At 52.6% G+C, this 21,463-nt stretch overlaps 2 protein-coding genes across 2 annotated transcripts; one reads left to right on the forward strand and one right to left on the reverse strand.

Moving 5' to 3' along the window:
- Nucleotides 1-1,246: 1,246 nt before the first annotated feature.
- On the reverse strand, nt 1,247-2,248 carry LOC136787828 (olfactory receptor 14C36-like). The gene has a single exon (XM_066985158.1). It carries the CDS (start codon nt 2,192-2,194, stop codon nt 1,247-1,249), a length of 948 nt encoding a protein of 315 aa, XP_066841259.1. The 5' UTR covers nt 2,195-2,248.
- Nucleotides 2,249-17,253: 15,005 nt separating this feature from the next.
- Nucleotides 17,254-18,556, forward strand: LOC136787931 (olfactory receptor 14C36-like). Its single transcript, XM_066985355.1, has one exon. It carries the CDS (start codon nt 17,642-17,644, stop codon nt 18,554-18,556), a length of 915 nt encoding a protein of 304 aa, XP_066841456.1. The 5' UTR covers nt 17,254-17,641.
- Nucleotides 18,557-21,463: the final 2,907 nt, after the last annotated feature.

The following is a 21,463-nucleotide window of genomic DNA, read 5'->3' on the forward strand; positions in this document are numbered from 1 at the left end:
GAAATTCCATGGCTGCAGAGGTCGGGGCCAGGGAAGAGCCTGGGCAGGGCTGTCTTGTCCCCCAGCACAGGCATGGAGCCCAGTGGGAGATGACCCCAGAGCAAAACTCACTGCCCAACCTGGGGTGAGCAGCCAGTGCTAGAAGTGGTTGGTGAGAAAGGCTAGGGGGTGACGAATGCCCTGGGACACCACCCTGGGCTCTGCCTATGCCACCAAGGCACTCTCCTCTCTGCTTTAACTGCATGTCTCAGCTCCCTTCCACGAGCCTTGGCTCTGCACCACAAAGCCGTTGAGGTGAGTCTTCATCCTGCACGGTGCCACAGCTCAGCTAGCTGTCATGTTTTCCTCTGCTGTGCACTTTACAGCCCAGGACAGACCCTCCCCAGCTCCCTCACCTCCCTCCCCTGTCCCCAGACCAGACCAGACCAATTGTGGGCTGTGGTGTGAGTGCCCCAGGGCCACTGCATTACCCTGCACTGGCCACGTGTCCTGGATTTGCCTGGGATGGGGTTAATTTTCTGCATAGACATTCGTATCATGCTATGTTTTGGATTCGTGATGAAAAGTGTTGGTAACACACCGATGTTTTAGTTATTGCTTAGTAGTGCTTGCACTGAGTCAAGGAGTTTTCTGCCTCTTGTGCTATCCTAACAGTGAGGACTCCAGGGGTTTCACAAGAACCTGGGAAGGGACACAGCCAGGACAACTGAATCCAAATGGCCAAAGGCGTATTCCATATCATGCAACATAGTGCTCAGCAATAAAAACCCAGGTAAAGAAGGAGGACCGGGGAACATTCAGAGAGGTGGCGTTTGTCTTCCCAGGAAACCATTATGTGTGATGGATCTTGCTTTTGTGGAAATGGCCAGACATCTACCTGCCGATGGAAAGTAGCAAATTAATTCATTATTCTGCTTTGCTTGCATGCATGGCTTTAGTTTTGCCAAGCAAACTGTCTTTATCCCTTTTTGGTCCTATTAGTTTTGGCACCAGCTTTGGAAGAAGAGCCCAGACCAATGCACACAAGAAAACCCATTTTACTACAGAGATGGTACAAAAAGTCAGGTCTGAGCCCATGTTAGACAGACTTTCCATGGCCTCCAGGTGCAAAAGAGCAGGTCAGTTCCTCAGATGTAGTGAGACAAATCCAATCATTTGTGTAGGAAAATGATAAGGAGAAATAACAACAGTAATGCAATGAATAAACAAAGCTCTGGCCCAGTATGGTGTTTGCAGGAAATCCTTTCTAGAGATGTGACGCTTTAGTTCTTAAAAAAATGTCTGTCATCACTTTCTTAACGGCATCCTTGACCTGCTGGTTCCTCATGCTGTAGATGAGGGGGTTCAGTGCTGGAGGCACCACCGAGTATAGAACTGCCATCACCAGGTCCAGGGATGGGGAGGAGATGGAGGGGGGCTTCAAGTAGGCAAAAATCCCAGTACTAATAAATAGGGAGACCACGGAGAGGTGAGGGAGGCACGTGGAAAGGGCTTTGTGCCGGCCCTGCTCAGAGGGCATCCTCAGCACAGCCTTGAACATCTGCACATAGGACACTAGAATGAAAACAAAACAACCAAAGGCTAAACACCCACTAGCCACAAGAAGCCCAGCTTCCCTCATGTAGGAGTAGGAGCAGGAAAGCTTGAGGATCTGGGGGATTTCACAGAAAAATTGGTCCACAGCATTGCCTTGGCAGAGAGGTAGAGAAAATGTATTGGCAGTGTGCAGGAGAGCATAGAGGGAAGCACTGCCCCAGGCAGCTGCTGCCATGGTGGCACAGGCTCTGCTGCCCAGGAGGGTCCCGTACTGCAGGGGCTTGCAGATGGCCACGTAGCGGTCATAGGCCATGATGGTGAGGACAGAATACTCTGCTGTCATCAAGAAAAGAAACAGAAAAACCTGGGCTGCACATCCTGCGTAGGAAATGGCCCTGGTGTCCCAGAGGGAATTGGCCATGGCTTTGGGGACAGTGGTGGAGATGGATCCCATGTCGAGGAGGGCGAGGTTGAGGAGGAAGAAGTACATGGGGGTGTGGAGGCGGTGGTCGCAGGCTACGGCGATGAGGATGAGGCTGTTGCCCAGGAGGGCAGTCAGGTAGATGCCCAGGAAGAGCCCGAAGTGCAGGAGCTGCAGCTCCCGCGTGTCTGCGAATGCCAGCAGGAGGAACTCGGTGATGGAGCTGCTGTTGGACATCTGATCCCTTTGGTCATGGGGTTCTGCCAAAGGAATAAGCCAACTCACAAGTTAGGACTTCTCCAATCCAATCTCTTTCCACTCCTTGCCCTCCAGTCCCACAGCATCACCCCAAAGCACTGGGCACTTATTTCCTTGGAGCAAAGCCATTGCTCACAGGGGGTCCCGGGCTCTTTGTAAAAGGGTATCACATTACTGGTCCGTGCTTGGCCCTGGTGCCACAGCTGAGGTACAGCTGCCCAAACGTGCACCAATGCCCTCAGCCAGGAAGTGGCAGAGGGAACTGGAGCCCCTCGTGCTGTCACAGAATAGGGACACTTATGGAATAACTCCTGAGATGTGGCAAGGAGCTCATAAGTCTGGTGGTGCACAGTGGCACATGGCCACTCACCTTCCTTTCAGCACCCTCGTGCACCTCCGTGGCTGGAGCTCTGCTTCATGCTGGCTCAGGGCACTGTGAGGAGCAGGGTCTCTCCTCCTGAAGGACTCAGCCCCACTCTACACCGGCTGCCCCGTTGGAAACATGCTGAGATACTCCAAAATTCAGCATTTACCTCTCATGTCACCTACTTGCAATGCAGAAGGGCTGCTCAGCACCTTCCAGCAGAAGAAGCTCCTGGGTGTGCACTAAGAGGTTGCCTGCAGAGAGCCAGCTCGCTGCCCAGCCCCACGCACCGTGCTGTCAGGTCCCACGGACGGAGGTGCTCCGAAGGACTGTTGCTGGACAAAGCTGCACGGCAGGACCTGCACTGCTGTGTGTGAGCTGCTGCAGGGAGCGAGGGGCAAAGCAAGGGCAGCATGGGCAGGGAGGGAATGGGAGAGCTCCCCAGCACTCCTGCTGACTGGGGTCAGGGCAGACAGATTGCACTCGGGAGCTTCTCGTCCTCGCGCTCCAGCTGCCAAGGAGGTCACTCAAGCCAGGAGCCCGTGGCCTTGGTGACAGAGGCTCTGCTGGCTGGGAGAGGAAAGGGACTTAAGCCAGCAAAGGCCTCTGCACTGCAGGGGCAGGGGCAGGAAGGCGCCTGAATCTCCCTCCCATGGTGTTTGTGGTAGCAGCCCCCTCTCCCCCCATCTGCTACCTGGGACTGACCCTGCAGGCGGCTCTCTCCCCATCCCCACTTCTCCTCCCTGCCCATGCTCACATACATGCCCTGGATGCTGACCCTACAGTGGGAAAACCCTGCTCTGGAGCACGTCCTCCTCCACACCAGCGAAACTGGGAGAGTCCTGATGGGTGCTCCAGGCTGTGGGACATGCCAGCTGTACCAGACACTCACCTACACCACCCTGCAGCCAGAGACTTACTGTGTGAAGGCTGGTGGAGATTCCTTCTGCAGTGAGCTGGCAGTTGTCCTCCCACCCTACGCTGCCTCTCACCTCTCTCTCTGTGTGTTCTCCTCTCCCCTTTTCCCCTGCAGGCAGAGCCCCCAGCCCTATTAGTGAGCTGCTCCTGGGCAGAGCTGTCTCTCTGCAGCTCTGCTCGCTTGCCACAAGCTCCCTGTGTCCCAGGAGCCCAGCCCAGCTCAGCAGCAGAGGCTCAGCCCAAGGCGCCACTTGCTCTGCCCCTCTTGCATCCCTCGAGACGTCCCTGGGGCTGCAGGGCTGATGGCTCCTGAAGGCAGCAGAGTCCCTCGTGGGGCACCTACTTGGAAGCAGAGCGACGCAGTCCCTCTCTGCCCCTCTCTGCACGCTGGACAGACTGATTCCTGCAGCAGGAGTTGCCCTGCCAGGTCGCGGTGATCTACGGAAGGCGTCAGCGTCCCCCCCTGGAGCCCCCTGTTCCTGCCCCAGTGTCAGGCAGGACGCGGGCAGTGGCAGGCAGGGATCCCGTGGGGCAGGGCAGGGGTTCAGCTCGGCCAGTGCTGCTCTCTCAGCTCTCATCAGTGGCCCTGAGGCTGGCAGCTCCCTTCCTGCAGCCCACAGACCCCCAGCAGCTGGGATCCCTCTTGCCTCTGCTCGGTGCAGAGACAGTGGGTGCCTGCGGGCCAGCCCCTACCCTGAGCTCCCCCTGGGTCAGCAGGTCGGGAGGGGGGCAGTCATTGCTCACACACACCCCAAAAAACAAACCAACCTTGGTGGCACTGGAGGTGCCAGGGGTGGTCCCATCCTTGTGCATGTGTCTGGCCCTTCTAACGGGGCACGGGTGGGACACCCCCGCCTGCCTGAGCATCAGCTGAAGGGCGGTAGGGAGAGGGCCATTTGTCCAAGTGAGACGGCACCAAACATGGAGGGCATTCAAACCTGCCCTGGGCACTTATTTCCTTGGAGCAAAGCCATTGCTCACAGGGGGTCCCGGGCTCTTTGTAAAAGGGTATCACATTACTGGTCCGTGCTTGGCCCTGGTGCCACAGCTGAGGTACAGCTGCCCAAATGTGCACCAATGCCCTCAGCCAGGAAGAGGCAGAGGGAACTGGAGCCCCTCGTGCTGTCACAGAATAGGGACACTTATGGAATAACTCCTGAGATGTGGGAAGAACTCATAGGTCTGGTGGTGCTGTAAAAGACACACGCAGGTTATTCAGGACATAAGACTCATCAGAGCATCACAGGAGAAGCTGGTGGTGGTGACATTGTGTTGGGGGTTACAAATGTGGTGAAAAAGTGGTCCAAGTGTTGTTCAAGCAACCCATGGACATCTCCAGAAGAACGACTTCATCTCTTACAAGGGGCTTGAATTTCCCTGGCATTTCCTCATCAAGTACCATGTAGTCAGGGTGCTACAGCGCACCAAGGGGTGCTGGTTCTTTGTGGTCCAATGTGAAAGGAACAAGTTCTCTCAGAAAAGACAGCAGTTCTGTTAACATCCCTGAACAGGTCATAGGAGTATATCAAATCTTTTGCATCTCCCAGTGCTGGGAGCCCCAAGCAGATACCACATCAGATGGACCTCTAGTCAGGCCACAGCATGTGGAGCCGATCCTGCTTTTTAGTGTGCTTGCAAGGGGGTGTTTATATCGACCACATCACTTCAGTCAAAATGACCTCACAAGAGTTTCCAGCAGGTTCTTCCCTCATTCTGCAATTTATCCCGGGTTCTGTCGCCTCCCCCAGCTCACTGATAAAGTCCTGCACGAGCAGGTCCCACAGTCAGCAGTTCTCCACTAATTACTGGTCTCCAGGCCGAGTATGATCCACTGTCTGTCTGAGTCTGACCCTCCAACCACTGCTTTAGTGCTCCATCTAGAGAGCCCGGGACCCGCTGTGAGCAATGGCTTTGCTCCAAGGAAATAAGTGCCCAGGGCAGGTTTGAATGCCCTCCATGTTTGGTGCCGTCTCACTTGGACAAATGGCCCTCTCCCTACCGCCCTTCAGCTGATGCTCAGGCAGGCGGGGGTGTCCCACCCGTGCCCCGTTAGAAGGGCCAGACACATGCACAAGGATGGGACCACCCCTGGCACCTCCAGTGCCACCAAGGTTGGTTTGTTTTTTGGGGTGTGTGTGAGCAATGACTGCCCCCCTCCCGACCTGCTGACCCAGGGGGAGCTCAGGGAAGGGGCTGGCCCGCAGGCACCCACTGTCTCTGCACCGAGCAGAGGCAAGAGGGATCCCAGCTGCTGGGGGTCTGTGGGCTGCAGGAAGGGAGCTGCCAGCCTCAGGGCCACTGATGAGAGCTGAGAGAGCAGCACTGGCCGAGCTGAACCCCTGCCCTGCCCCACGGGATCCCTGCCTGCCGCTGCCCGCGTCCTGCCTGACACTGGGGCAGGAACAGGGGGCTCCAGGGGGGGACGCTGACGCCTTCCGTAGATCACCGCGACCTGGCAGGGCAACTCCTGCTGCAGGAATCAGTCTGTCCAGCGTGCAGAGAGGGGCAGAGAGGGACTGCGTCGCTCTGCTTCCAAGTAGGTGCCCCACGAGGGACTCTGCTGCCTTCAGGAGCCATCAGCCCTGCAGCCCCAGGGACGTCTCGAGGGATGCAAGAGGGGCAGAGCAAGTGGCGCCTTGGGCTGAGCCTCTGCTGCTGAGCTGGGCTGGGCTCCTGGGACACAGGGAGCTTGTGGCAAGCGAGCAGAGCTGCAGAGAGACAGCTCTGCCCAGGAGCAGCTCACTAATAGGGCTGGGGGCTCTGCCTGCAGGGGACAAGGGGAGAGGAGAACACACAGAGAGAGAGGTGAGAGGCAGCGTAGGGTGGGAGGACAACTGCCAGCTCACTGCAGAAGGAATCTCCACCAGCCTTCACACAGTAAGTCTCTGGCTGCGGGGTGGTGTAGGTGAGTGTCTGGTACAGCTGGCATGTCCCACAGCCTGGAGCACCCATCAGGACTCTCCCAGCTTCTCTGGTGTGGAGGAGGATGTGCTCCAGAGCAGGGTTTTCCCACTGTAGGGTCAGCATCCAGGGCATGTATGTGAGCATGGGCAGGGAGGAGAGGTGGGGATGGGGAGAGAGCCGCCTGCAGGGTCAGTCCCAGGTAGCAGATGGGGGGAGAGGGGGCTGCTACCACAAACACCATGGGAGGGAGATTCAGGCACCTCCCTGCCCCTGCCCCTGCAGTGCAGAGGCCTTTGCTGGCTTAAGTCCCTTTCCTCTCCCAGCCAGCAGAGCCTCTGTCACCAAGGCCACGGGCTCCTGGCTTGAGTGACCTCCTTGGCAGCTGGAGCGCGAGGACGAGAAGCTCCCGAGTGCAATCTGTCTGCCCTGACCCCAGTCAGCAGGAGTGCTGGGGAGCTCTCCCATTCCCTCCCTGCCCATGCTGCCCTTGCTTTGCCCCTCGCTCCCTGCAGCAGCTCACACACAGCAGTGCAGGTCCTGCCGTGCAGCTTTGTCCAGCAACAGTCCTTCGGAGCACCTCCGTCCGTGGGACCTGACAGCACGGTGCATGGGGCTGGGCAGCGAGCTGGTCTCTGCAGGCAACCTCTTAGTGCACACCCAGGAGCTTCTTCTGCTGGAAGGTGCTGAGCAGCCCTTCTGCATTGCAAGTAGGTGACATGAGAGGTAAATGCTGAATTTTGGAGTATCTCAGCATGTTTCCAACGGGGCAGCCGGTGTAGAGTGGGGCTGAGTCCTTCAGGAGGAGAGACCCTGCTCCTCACAGTGCCCTGAGCCAGCATGAAGCAGAGCTCCAGCCACGGAGGTGCACGAGGGTGCTGAAAGGAAGGTGAGTGGCCATGTGCTTTGGGGTGATGCTGTGGGACTGGAGGGCAAGGAGTGGAAAGAGATTGGATTGGAGCAGTCCTAACTTGTGAGTTGGCTTATTCCTTTGGCAGAACCCCATGAGCAAAGGGATCAGATGCCCAACAGCAGCTCCATCACCGAGTTCCTCCTGCTGGCATTCGCAGACACACGGGAGCTGCAGCTCCTGCACTTCGGGCTCTTCCTGGGCATCTACCTGGCTGCCCTCCTGGGCAACGGCCTCATCCTCACCGCCGTAGCCTGCAACCACCGCCTCCACACCCCCATGGACTTCTTCCTCCTCAACCTCGCCCTCCTCGACATGGGCTGCCTCTCCACCACTGTCCCCAAAGCCATGGCCAATTCCCTCTGGGACACCAGGGCCATTTCCTATGCAGGATGTGTTGCCCAGGTCTTTCTTCTTCTACTCTTCCTTGCAGCAGAGTATTCTCTTCTCACCATCATGGCCTATGACCGCTACGTGGCCATCTGCTAGCCCCTGCACTACGGGACCCTCCTGGGCAGCAGAGCTTTTGCCAAGATGGCAGCAGCTGCCTGGGGCAGTGGGGTTCTCTATGCTGTCCTGCACACTGCCAATACGTTTTCTCTTCTTCTCTGCCAAGGCAATGCTGTGGACCAATTTTTCTGCGAAATCCCCCAGATTCTCAAGCTCTCCTGCTCAGACTCCTACATGAGGGAAGCTGGGCTTCTTGTGGTTTGTCTTTGTTTAGCATTTTGTGCTTTCATTTTCATTGTGCTGTCCTACGCTCAGATCTTCAGGGCCGTGCTGAGGATCCCCTCTCAGCAGGGCCGGCACAAAGCCTTTTCCACGTGCCTCCCTCACCTGGCTGTCGTCTCCACTTTTCTCAGCACTGGCATGTTTTCCTACCTGAAGCCCCCCTCCATCTCCTCCCCATCCCTGGACCTGGTGATGGCAGTTCTGTACTCGGTGGTGCCTCCAGCACTGAATCCCCTCATCTACAGCATGAGGAACCAGGAGATCAAAGATGCCCTCAGGGATGTATTGGGATATGCATTATCCCATCATCAATAACGTGGCCATCATATTTGTACGGTTCCCACTGTACCACAAAGAAGCAAAGCCTGTTTTGTCTTTGTGTTTTTTTTTTGTTTGTTTAATCTTATAACTGTGATAAAATTATATGTGAAAAAATACTGTAATTTATTCCATTTCGTCTTTCATATCTCCTGTCTTTGACTCCCTCCAAGATCTCAGGTACTGATGGTGTTAGCATCCCTCCATAGATAAAGAAAATACAGAAGCCTGAAGTAAAGTATTTTTCATCAATTCCCATGTCTTCCTTCTTTCTCTGGAGCTCTGGGGCGATACAGCCATATATAGAAGGAGAACATGGTCTTTGCAGCCCTGGTCTCTTTTCTCTTCCACGTAGCCCTTGCATTTGTGTCAGCCTTATGGCCCTGTGTGCCTTGTGACAGTCCTGTTGTCTGGTCCGTGGGCAATAGGTGATGTTGTTTGTGCCTCTGTGAGAGCATATTTAAGAAAGGGAAAAAAAAAGGAAAAAAAAAAAGGAAAAAAAAAACCCTGCTGCTTCTCAGCAGCTGGGAGAGTGAGAGGAGTGAGAAACAGCCTTGCAGGCACCAAGGTCAGTGAAGGAGGAGGAGGAGAGGTGCTCCAGGTGCCAGAGCAGAAGTCCCCTGCGGCCTGTGGTGAGGACCGTGGTGAAGCAGGCTGTCCTCCTGCAGCCCATGGAGTACCACGGTGGAGCAGGGTTCCAAGCTGCAGCCCGTGGAGGAGGTGGACCTGCACTGACGGAGGCTGCAGCCTTTGGAGGACTGCTGCCGGAGCAGATTCCGGGTCAGACCTGTAGCCCGTGGAGAGGAGCCCACGCAGGAGCAGGTGACCTGGCAGGAGCTGCTGCCCGTGGGGCACCCAGGTTGGAGCAGTTTGCTCCTGAGGGATGCACCCCGTGGTACGGACCCATATCTGGAGCAGTTCTTGAAGAGCTGCTGCCTGTGGAAAGCCCCTGCAGGATCAGTTCGGGAAGGACGGCATCCCGTGGGAGGGACCCCACAGCACGGGGTAAGAGAGTGACCGAGAAGGAGCGGCAGAGACAAAGCGCTATAGGCTGACCATAACTCCCAAACCCCTGTTCCCCTGCACCGCTCGGGGGAGGAGGCAGATGAGGGTGGATGGGGGAAAGGCAGTTTTGGTTTCTTTCCTCTGTTTCTCACCTCTCTAGCTTGTAATAGGCAATAAAGCTTACTGTCTCCCTATGCTGACTCTGTTTTGCCCATCACGGTAATAGTTGAGCGATCTCCCTGTCCTTATCTCAACCCTTGGGCCCTTTGCATCATATTTTCTCTCCCTTTCCCTTTGAAGAGGGGGAGAGAGAGAGCGGCTGAGGTGGAGCTCGGCCGCCCACCCGAGTAAAACCACCACTTGGTGTCCAAGCAGGCAGCAGCTGGTCCCAGTGGTGGTGGGTCCGATGGCAGACGCCGTCCTGGAGAGGAACCTGGAGCTGCCAGGAGATGCCAGGAGATCTCCAGGGACAGTGTCCGAGTCTGGGTGGGCAGCGAGTGGCACCTCATAAAATGACCGACCATCTAAGGTGGAGTGTCCTAAAGGGACTGTGGTCCTCAAGAGCCCATGGGGGCTCTGCAATGCCTGGAGGGGCTGTGAGGACCCAGCAGGCAAAGACACATACCAGAGGACACCCGCTTTGAAACTGCACAGGCTGGGTCTAGCTCAGCACTCACCTGCCCTTTATGCTCTTAGTAATAAGAATAATTTCTTTCCTCTGCACTTCCACATGGCCTTTGCTTTTTCTTTTTCTTTTTTTTTTTTCTTCAGTTACATTATGTAATTAGTAACAATTTTCCCTTAATAATTATTTTTCCTCTAATGAAATTATCCTTATCTCAAACCGTGAGTTGTTTCTTTCCTTTTCTTCTTCCCTTCCTCTCCCGAGGTGGGGGAGTGAGAGAACAGTTGTGGTGGAGTTCAGCTGCCCAGCAAGGCAAGAGCACCGCAGCTGGGCAGAGGGCAGGGAGCCTTTTGGGGCTTTTCTGGGGTGTTGATTCTTTTCCTCTGCATTCTGCTCCTCTATTAGATGGTGCCATTTTTCACTTTCTTTTGTACCTGAAGCTAAATGCATGCCTTATCCTGGTAGTAAAGGACAGCTGAGCATGTTTTCTACGTCTCCATATTTAAAGGACTCTTCAGCTGGAAAGCAGAAGGTTGCATGGAAGCTTGTCTTGCTTTCCTCCATCAATGCAGAGAGGTCAACACCTCAGTGTGACTGGCTTTGTGCTAAGATTGAGAAGCATCATGGAGATTCCTGGGCAGGGAAGGTTTTGGGAGGAAACAGGGCTCTATCAAAGATGCAGAATAATCTTTTTTTGAATGGTGTTCGCCTAGTAATAACAGAAACATTTAGAAAATGTCAATAATAAGGAAAACAAAACGAAACCAAACCACAAAGACTAAGATCTAAACCAAAGATCTTTTATTCATGAAAATTTCATTTTTTTTTTTAATATATATATAAAATTTAATTTTCTTTTTTTGTGATTTTGCTTTCTTTTGCTTTAACATACTGGATCTTCCAAGGGTGGTTCTGAGACCTGGGGTGGATTTTGTGTCCACTTTCTTTATTTTGAAAAGGAAAGTGATGTTCAGAATTGGGGTTAGATGTGGGTCACAGGGACACAGACACCTGGTGCCAGTGTCAACGCACTGGGATCCCCTGCCCAGCCTCCACCTGCAGCCTCTGGTCTCCCACAGGTCCTCCTGGTGGCTGCCAACTGCAGGCAAAAACCTCTGGTACACTGGGGCCTCTGAAAGTAGTTCTGGATGTTTGTGTTCAGACAACCAAAGTCTGCCTGGAAAGGTGAACAACTTCTTCCACCATTAACGTATTTTTGTCCTTAATCCGTCCTGCAGCTAAGCACCACACAATCCTCGCACCCCTCCCTTCCCCCCTCTGCCCCCATTGGGATGGGGGAGAGAATTGGAAAAAAAAAAGAAGTGAAAGCTTGTGGGTTGAGATAAAGACAGTTTATTAGGACAGAAAAGAAAGGAAAATAAGAATAATAATGATAATAGCTGAAACCAGGACACACACACGTATATAAATGCATGCATACATGTATATATGAGCACATTTTCATCACCCGAAACCCTTGAGCTCTGGTTATGGAATGGTAATGTTTTCTCACCATGCCAGAATGGGAATTACCAAGAAGTGCACTTATTGCACAGGAAATAGTGATTTTTCCCTCTCCTTGCACTACCAGTATTGTCTGTTATGCTGTGTGTCCAGTCACCCTCGTCTTTCTGGTGTTCCCACCTCTCCTGATTATCATAGAATGTCTTGGGTTGGAAGGGACCTTAAAGATCATGTAGTTCCAATTATTAAATGATTAAAAAAAATGATTGAGTGGTCATGTCTGAAGGTGTCTTTCCAGGAGACTCCTTGGACATATGTTCTTCCCATCGCTCTCCAGAATCTCCCTCTCTTTGCTTTTTGTTCATTCAGACACCTCCCAGCTCTCTGATAAAAGCTTAGGGAGGTAAAAACTTTCCCCATCCTTCAGAAGTCTAATGAACTCTTTAGTGAACTCCTTAATTGTGTTTATCTCTATCCTTGCTTATCTCTCTGTCTAAAACGTTTCTTGTACAGCTGTCCCTTGTGCAAGGTGAACCTCGTTAGATGCAGTTTGCACTTGGCATCCAGCTGAGGAGAATGTTTTAAAGTTTATTGAATTGTGTAACGCTTAACTTTTGTTTGTTTGCAATGGAGAGAAATCCTTCTGTGCCTGTGTGCAGGCAGTTTGGGGAATAGAGACAGGAATTGGTGCAAAGGAGCTATCACATGCAGCTGCAGGCCTGAGTGGAGAAGTCTGACGGCAGGAGAAGTGCTGCAAGTCCCAGGTGGATCCTGAGAGAAATGGAGGGGTTGGGGAAGTGAGGAGCAAGGTTGCCCACAGAGTGTCTGGCCTCAAGGGACTGCTTTTCCAAGCTGACCAGGACTCCTTAGGAGATCCTGTGGATCAATATCAATTGGAAAGGTCAGTAAATTGAAAACGGAAAAAAAAAAAAACAAAACTTAAAACGAAAGCGCCTTATTATCAACTGCTCATTGAAATCTGCCTCTTTAACTACCCTTCTGAAATCTCACCAATTAGATATACAAGCCCTGCAGCCTTGAAGAAAATGATGGGAAGAAACAAGGCACACGAGGGCTCTCTGTATTGTAACAAGCCCCAGGGTGTATTTGGTGCTGAGTCCATGGACCTCTGATGCTGGGAGGAGATAGCACAGGCTGAACAAGAAGGTAAAGCCAGAAGAAACGCTGAAGTTTCTTGGAGTGTTAATGGGTCCCACTGAGGGCCATTACCAGCACAGCCTCCCCATGGACTTGTTAGAGAAGAAAATTGGAGGCAGTGATGCCAGTCAGGCAAAGGCAACGTGTAGGTGGCTCTGATGCTGAGTAAAGCCTGGATGGGCTTTATCAAACCAAATGCCAAGGCCTGATCCCCGGGTCCTGGGAAGGGAGCTCCTGTCCCACACATGACTCAGGGCTCTTCAAGAGACACTGGGATGTGGGGTGTGTGATGCTGAGTGAAGGACAACAGTACAACACCACCGGGGGGGTACAAGAAGGCCCCAAGGTTCCAGTGCCAAGGGGATAATGTGTCTTCTCATAGGCCTCAGGGACAGACAACAGCTCCAGCCAAGGGGACAAAGACCTTGGCTCTGTCAGGGCCTTCCAGCCTTGCCTGTGCCCTTGGCCATTGTCTGTCCTACCCTGCCCCTTGCCTGTGTTATTTTCCTTGCAGCCTGTAGACACCCAACCTACTTCATCACCGCAGCATCTCCCTGCCTCTACTGGCACCTGCCTGTCCTCACTGGCTATTCCTTGCAACACAAAGCCATGGGCTGATCCAGACTCCCTCTGAGGGACCACAGCAGTACCCTTGGAGTGATATTTCTTTCTTCTCATGACCAGGACCTCCCAAATGGCAGATTATGGTGGGTTTCCTTTCTCATGCCCCTACCAAAAATGTGCCATCATCTCTGAAAGCAACTTTCAAGCTGTCTGGAGCTACTACTAGACTGTCCTGAGCCTGTGCTTCACCAGGCCTAGGAAGCCCAGGCCTCTCGGCCTCCACACATGATGCCTACCCCTGTCTTGGTAGACCTCCTCTGAACCCTCTTCAGACTTTATGCATTCCCAGCTGCAAGGTCAACATCGTGGCCATGAGGGCAGAAGACCATGCTGAGAGGGAGAGGAGAGGCAAGGGGGTCTTGTTCAGTGGAAGGCATCCATGCTGGAGAGGACACAGCGGTGCTCCAATCCCCCCAGCACAATGCTGCTCTTAGGAGTTTCCTCTCCTTCTGACCACCTCTCTGCTGTATGGAGCTGTCCCTGGGAGCTGTTTCTCTGCTCCCCCATCTCTTTGGTGCCAGTGTTCACAGACTCTCCCTACGCATGCTGCACTCAGCTCTGCCCTACGGGCATCTCCTGGTTGTATGGCACTGTCCTAGGGCATCTCTGTGGTTGCAGCATCTCAGGGGGAGGCCAGACCTACCCTGATGAGGATGGAAGGAGGAAGCTGGAGCTGTCTGCAGTGTCTGTCTCTTGTGCAAATAATTTTTCTTGTTTCTCTGTTTTCCCCTTTGGCAATTAGGAAACTGAAAGCACAGCCTCTGAAAAGCTCCCTCCTGATAGTGTAGTCCCTGCCTTTTTCATCCTCTTGAAAGATCCCTGCAGGACAAGGGTGAGCTGGAGCTGGCAGCAGCCCTCACCTCTGCAGCACCCTGTTAATAGGAGGATGGACCTGGGCTGCTGGGGAAGGACTTGGCTCCTGACTCCAGTGACCAGACCAAGGACTTCACAGTGCGGGTGCTACACCCAAGGAAAGTCTCATCCCTTTGTGACAGCCAAGGACAAGCAGGGTTCATGTCAGTGGCATATATCTGAAGCTGCCCAGCAGCATGTTCATGACCTTAGCCTCTCTGCAGCTTCTCAGAATAGCTCTTGGATAGCTCAGAGATCCTATGGGAGAGCTGTGCCCTTCTGAGCAGCAGCACTGTGCCAGCAGCATTTCAATCATCTCATGGAGCAACCTCTCCATAGGTGCAGGAGCTAAAGAGCAGATGCACAAACTCTGATGAGCTGGGAAAGGTGATGCTGGTGCTGTCTGGAGGTTGGCATGTGGTGCAGGCACTTGCCTGGTAAAGCTCAGAGTAACGGTTTGGGTATCTAAGACCCTTCCCTAATTGGGACAGATGTTTTTACATCACCACCCAGATGAAACAGAGTAAACCTGAAGCCCGGATCAAGGAAAGCAAGAACTCAAACAGGAGGCACCTTCTGTTAACTAGGAGAGTCCCTTCAGAAATGTGCTGGGCACAGCCCCGGGCACCTCAGCTGTGGCACTGGGTCCAAGTAGAGACTTGTGACAAGGAAACGTGGTTAACAACAGCCCAGGATCACATGTGTGCAAAAGCTTTGCTTGTGAGCTTAGACATGCTGAGTGTTCAGCAGATAACAGCATAATGAGCAAAGGAGAGGACCACAAAGAGAGCAAACCCTGCGATCTCCAAGGCTGGAGAGCAGAAAGAAGATTGAACAGTCCTTCTGGACCACTCCTGCATTTGGTCAGCTCAGTAGCTCTGTATGCTTTGAGGAGATATTGGATAAAGGTACATCCAGAGGTGCCCTACGTATACAAGTTAGTTGTCCCTGTGGGCAGCCAAGGACATCCCCCTTCCCCATCTGGCCCTCAGCTGATGCTCAGAAATGTTCTCCATCAGAGCCTGCAAACACTGGCACATGTCTTAAACCTCCCCTGGCACCTCAGCCGTCACCAAACATTTGTGTGGGACCAGCTGCCCCCTCCACTGAACAAAGACCAGGGGCTCAGAGCCCACACAGGCAATTCCTCTGTGTCCACCTGAGCTGAACCAAGAGGAATGCCAGCTGTAGGGTGTGTAGGATGCATGGGGGAACTGAATCCTGCTTCAGCCTGAGGGCTTCCAACTTGGGATGAGATCCCAGAATCATAGCATGATTTTGGTTGAAGGAGACCTTAAAGATCATACAGTTCTGACCCACCAGCTGTAGGCAAGAATACTTTCTACTAGGTCAGGTTGCTTGATGATGATGCCTGCATTACCTCAGCTGAATCACTGCCCTGACCAAGGGAAACCAGCAAAGCCTCCCTTTGTTTCTCTAAACTTTTATTATGGGTGTCCAGAGGTGAACTTGGATATCTCGCGCAGACAAGCGTGCTCTGGTAGCACAAATCATGCTGCTGGAACCAGTCTCTGTCCTTTGTTCAGAGCAGGGCAGTTGGTGATTACTTCAGTCTGCTTAAAATCGTGCTCCCCAGGGGTGACCCTGCTGCTTTTCAGGAGCTGTCATCCCTGGAGCCCCAGGGACACCTCCAGGGAGCCTGAGGGGGCAGCAAAAGTCATGCATTGGGCTTGGCCTCTGCTGCTGAGCTGGGCCAGGCTCCTGAGATGGAGGGATCTGTCTACAAGCAAGCAGCGCTGCAGAGTCACAGCTGTACTCAGGAGCAGCTCCTCAGCACGGTGCAGCAGGGCTGGGGGTCACAAGGGGACAGGGGAAGGGGAGGGAGGCAGAGAAAGGTTAAAGGCACTAAGGAGGGTGAAGAGAGCTTACTGGAGGAGAAACATTGCAGCTCTTGAAATGGTAAGTCTGTGGCTGCAGGGCAATGCTGTTGCAGTTCCTGGAAGGATCTCCGAAGGGCAGCATAGCCCACAGATTTTGGGACCTTTCTTGAGGACTCCCAGCCCAGAGGCTCTTATTGGAAAAGTGTGAAGGGCTGTGCAGCCGGGGGTGCAGGCAGGGGTGCCCAGGGCTGTGGTGCAGGGCAGGGTCCCCAGAACGCTGCGGGGAGAAGCTGCGGGTGGAAGGAGCCCCCCTGGCAGGGCAGGGCAGGGTCCTGCTGCTGCCCGGAGTCTGGTCAGTGGTCTGCTTGCATTTGTAATTTGCTGCAGTGACATTTCTGGTGCACACAGCCGTTCAGGGGCTACCTGAAAAAGAAAGACTCCGTGCTTTCAGTTTTCTCGGGAGCAGCTCAGCAGCAAGGGATCTGGGAGTGCTGGTTGACAGCAGGCTCAGTGTGAGTCAGCAATATACCCTCGTGGTGAAGAGCACAAAACACGTTTTAGGATGCATTAAACACAGCAGAGCCACTCAGTTGAGGTGATTGTCCCACTATCTTTAGCATTGGAGCAGCCTCACCTTGAATTTTATGTGCAGTCCTGGTCTCCACTGTAAAAAAAGGTCCTTGGAAGAGTGTAGAGGAGGGCAACAACACTGGTAAAAGGGCTGGAAGGGCCCTCAATAATTTGCTTTAGCTTCTGGTTCAAAATGTCCTTGAAGAGGTCAGGCAGTTGGACTAGAAGATGCCTACCAATTGAACTATTCTATTCTATTCTATTCTATTCTATTCTATTCTATTCTATTCTATTCTATTCTATTCTATTCTATTCTATTCTATTCTATTCTATTCTATTCTATTCTATTCTATTCTATTCTATTCTATTCTATTCTATTCTATTCTATTCTATTCTATTCTATTCTATTCTTTTATCCTATCCTATCCTATCCTATCCTATCCTATCCTATCCTATCCTATCCTATCCTATCCTATCCTATCCTATCCTATCCTATCCTATCCTATCCTATCCTATCCTATCCTGTCCTGTCCTGTCCTGTCCTGTCCTGTCCTGTCCTATCCTATCTTATCCTATCGGTCCCAAACGGACACAGTTCTCCATTAGAGTGATAGTGATGTACGGAAGCCAAGAAGAATCAGTGGAGATGCCAAGGCCACAGAAATGCTGCTGGGGAGATGCATGAGGGCAAGTGAAATAAGCCCTTGTTGTTGTTGGTTGGAAGAGGAGTGCGCAGACAGGGTGAGGGGTTTGGAGGTGTGTGCTTTGAACCGGGAATCCTCTGCTCTCAGCAGTGCCCAGGTTCACCTCAGGTTCAGCTCTGTCCTGCTGTTGGGTGATTTGGGAATAAGAACACTGAGAAGCTCTTTGATATTGTGAGTGGATTTAATCTGAGATCACCCCATGTTCCCATCAACCTACTGCTGTACAGGACTGACCCACAGATGAATCCCTGCTCTGTCCGCCCACCTCAGCCAGCACATGCTACAGTTAATCAAGGGAGCCGCAAGAAGGTCTTTGAAAGGAGAGAGGTACTTTGGGAGACTTCTGTGAGAAATGGAATAGGATTTTTTCAGAGGAACCTCTCCTAACTTGTTATTGCTTTTTCCTCCTTGTAAAGGTCCCCCATGCCCAGAAGAAGCAGATGTCCAACAGCAGCTCCATCACCGAGTTCCTCCTGCTGGCATTCGCAGACACGTGGGAGCTGCAGCTCCTGCACTTCGGGCTCTTCCTGGGCATCTACCTGGCTGCCCTCCTGGGCAACGGCCTCATCCTCACTGCCGTAGCCTGCAACCACCGCCTCCACACCCCCATGTACTTCTTCCTCCTCAACCTCGCCCTCCTCGACCTGGGCTGCATCTCCACCACTGTCCCCAAAGCCATGGCCAATTCCCTCTGGAACACCAGGGCCATTGCCTATGCAGGGTGTACTGCCCAGGTCTTCTTTTTATTATTCTTTTTTGGTGCAGAGTATTCTGTCCTCACCATCATGGCCTATGACCGCTACGTGGCCATCTGCAAGCCCCTGCACTACGGGACCCTCCTGGGCAGCAGAGCCTGTGCCACCATGGCAGCAGCTGCCTGGGGCAGTGGATTCCTCTATGCTGTCCTGCACACTGCCAATACGTTTTCTCTTCCTTTCTGCCATGGCAATGCTGTGGACCAATTTTTCTGCGAAATCCCCCAGATTCTCAAGCTCTCATGCTCAGACTTCTACATGAGCGAAGCTGGGCTTCTTGTGGTCATTGTCTGCATAGCCTTTGGTTGTTTTGTTTTCATTATGCTGTCGTATGTGCAGATGCTGAAGGTTGTGCTGAGGATGCCCTCTGAGCAGGGCCGGCACAAAGCCTTTTCCACGTGCCTCCCTCACCTGGCTGTGGTCTCCCTATTTATTAGTACTGGGATTTTTGCCTACCTGAGGCCCCCCTCTATTTCCTCCCCATCCCTGGACCTGGTGATGGCAGTTCTGTACTCGGTGGTGCCTCCAGCACTGAACCCCCTCATCTACAGCATGAGGAACCAGGAGATCAAGGATGCCCTCAGGAAACTGATGAAATAAAGTTTTTCAGAAGCAATGAACTTCCCAGCTTCTGCATTAGACTCATAATGTGGCTCATTAAAGGCACAGCTCCTCTTCTAATGTATTTATGGGTATTGTCATTTCTGGTTTTATTTTGCTTTGTTGTCAGTGTTTATTTTATCTGTGGTTTCATTCTCCTGATGCTGTGCACTAAAATGTCATTAGGATTTTGACATTGTTATGTCATCGTATAACTGGTTGCCTGTTAGCAAGCTGTGGATGCATCTTCCTCGGAAGTGTTCAGATCATCAGGCTGGATGGGACTTTGTGCCACACGGTCCGGTGGAAGCTGTCCCTTTCCCATGACAGGGAGGTTGGAACTAGATGCTCTTTAGAGGTCCCTTCCAACCCAAAACATTCTGTGAGTCTCTAAATCTTCATCCCCTTTCTAACTCAGTGTGTGCCTGTCTAGTGGAGCCCAGAGACTCCGTCCATGAGGAGTCTTGGTGAATTTAAACAAAATAAAGGACCCTTCATTGACTTATTGGTCTGACATTCCTCTTGTGAGCCCTTTTCTGGAGCTGAGAGCACTGCTTGTGTGCAGAGGTGGAGGGAAAGAGAGTCCGAGCACAGCAGCAGTAGATAGTAGTCTGTGGGATGAACAAGGCTTGGTAGTCTCATGGCATTGTCCCTAATACGAGCCCCTGGTAGGCAACACACCTCTCTTGGGAATGGATCAGGCTGGCAGATGGGTGTCTCAACACCTCTCAGAAGAGAGAGAGGAACTTTCACCTGTCACCTTTTCTTGGTTGCATAGCTTGTTACACGGGGAGTAGATGAGTATGGGTTAGTTGGGACCAGTGTCTCCTTTGACACCATGGGTCATAGAATCATAGAAAGGCTCAGGTTGGAAGGGAGCTTAAAGATCATCTAACTCCAACCCCCTCCATGGGCAGGGATGTCACCCATGAGATCAGGTTGGCCAAGACCCCATCCAGCCTGGCCTTGAACACCTCCAGGGATGGGGCATCCACAACTTTTCTTGGTAACCTGTTCCAGGGCCTCACTAACCTTACAGTGAAGAATTTCCTCCAAATATCTAATGTAAACCATGAGATGACATTCAGAGTTGTCTTCCAACCGAGTTATTGCATGATTCAATGACTCTTTCCTTTCGAGGGCTCTTTGAAGACTGAATAGGCAGAGGAAGAAGGAAAAAAAAAAAACAAACAACAAACAAACAAACAAACCAGAGGCTGAAGTAGGAACATAAGATGTGAGAGATGTCTTGATGTCGGCTGGGATAGAGTTCTTTTTCTTCATAGAGGCTCACACAATGCTATGTTTTGGATTTAGGATGAAAATAGTGATGATAACAGAGCTCTGTTTTAGTTGTTGCAGGGCAGTGCTCACACAGAGGCAAAGACTTTTCTGCTTCTCGTGCTGCCCTGCCAGCAAGGAAGATGATGGTGCAGCAGGAGCTGGGGGGGGGGACACAGCCAGGACAGCTGACCCAAACTGACCAAAGGCATATTCCATATGATATGACACCACGGTCAGCAGTGAAAGCTGGGATAAAGAAGGAGGAGGGGGTGAGGGGTGGTCAGGGTGATGGCACGTGTCTTCCCAAGAGCCTGTTACACGTGATGAGCCCTGCATTTCCTGGAAGTGGCTGAAAAGCTGCCTGCCGGTGGGAAGTAGTGAATGAATTCCTTGTTTTGCTTTGCTTGCACGCACGGCTTTTGCTTTACTTAGTGAACTGCCTTCATCTCAGTTACTGGTTTGTAACAGGCAGCAGAATGTCACCCACATTGGCTCCTCTCCTCCTCGCTCACAAAAGCTAACCCAACCTGTTGTCAATTGCACAGAGGAGCTCCATGCATCTGAGCTTCACCTTCACCTTCTCATCTTCCCTGACTCTCTCTCTGGCAGAGCCTGTATCCCTCCACTTCAGCACCACAGGTGGCCAAGATGTGTGATCACATCCCTTAATCCAAATTCCAATGTCCCTTCACCCAAAATCATCACTGTTCTGGGACAAGCCATGGAGCTCCAGCTCCTCCTGGCTGCACACGTTTGGGCTGCAGCACCTCAGCTGTGGCACGGGGCTGAGCACAGACTTGTGGCAGGGCAAGACTGTGCCAAGGGCTGTGGTGCAGAGCAGGGTCCCTGCTGTGCCCCAGGGGCTGTGAGCATGGGCAGGGAGGACAATGTGACTCCTCCAGACACTGCAGCAAGTGGAGCTGGGATATTGGGACACCCCAGCTTTGGGACATCCAGCAGTATCTTTGGGGTGTCTTCTTGGGCTGCAGGCTGCTCTCCAGCAGGATACATCTCTCTCGTTGCACCTCTGTGTTATCAAGGTGCCTCATGGAGAAGACACCTCAATGCTAAGGACATGTAAATGCTGCTGGATGTCTGCGTGTGGGCAGCTGGAAGGAGGCCTCTGCATCCCTGGCTAGAAGAGCTGAGACCCTCCTCGGGTACCCTAAGAAAAGTTGATGACTCTGTTAAACTGCACTTTGACCCTCGCTTCTCTGCTCTCAGTTGTATCCAGTGTCTTATCAGGGTAACACCTGAGTGCAATTATCCTCCAGCTTAAAGAAGTGTGATTGTAGAGGCCTGTTTCTTCGCTTGCATGCAGTTTTTGCTTTACCTGTTCAGCTCCCTTAGACTCAACTCACTTCTCACTCCTACCCTTTTGCTTCTATCCCCCATCCTGCTGGGGGAGCCATCGGCAGCCGTGTGGTCACAGAATCGCAGAATGGCTGAGGTTGGAAGGGACCTCTGAAGATCACCCAGTCCAACCCCCCTGCCAAGCAGGATCACCTAGAGCACCTTGCCCAGGATGGCATCCAGGTGGGTTTTGAATATCCCCAGAGAAGGAGATTCCACAACCTCTCTGTTGTGCTTAGCTGCCTATTGGGATTAATCCAGAATGGTCCC

The sequence above is a fragment of the Anser cygnoides genome, chromosome 31, assembly GCF_040182565.1.
Source record: "Anser cygnoides isolate HZ-2024a breed goose chromosome 31, Taihu_goose_T2T_genome, whole genome shotgun sequence".
In the NCBI taxonomy this organism is placed as follows: Eukaryota; Metazoa; Chordata; class Aves; order Anseriformes; family Anatidae; genus Anser; species Anser cygnoides.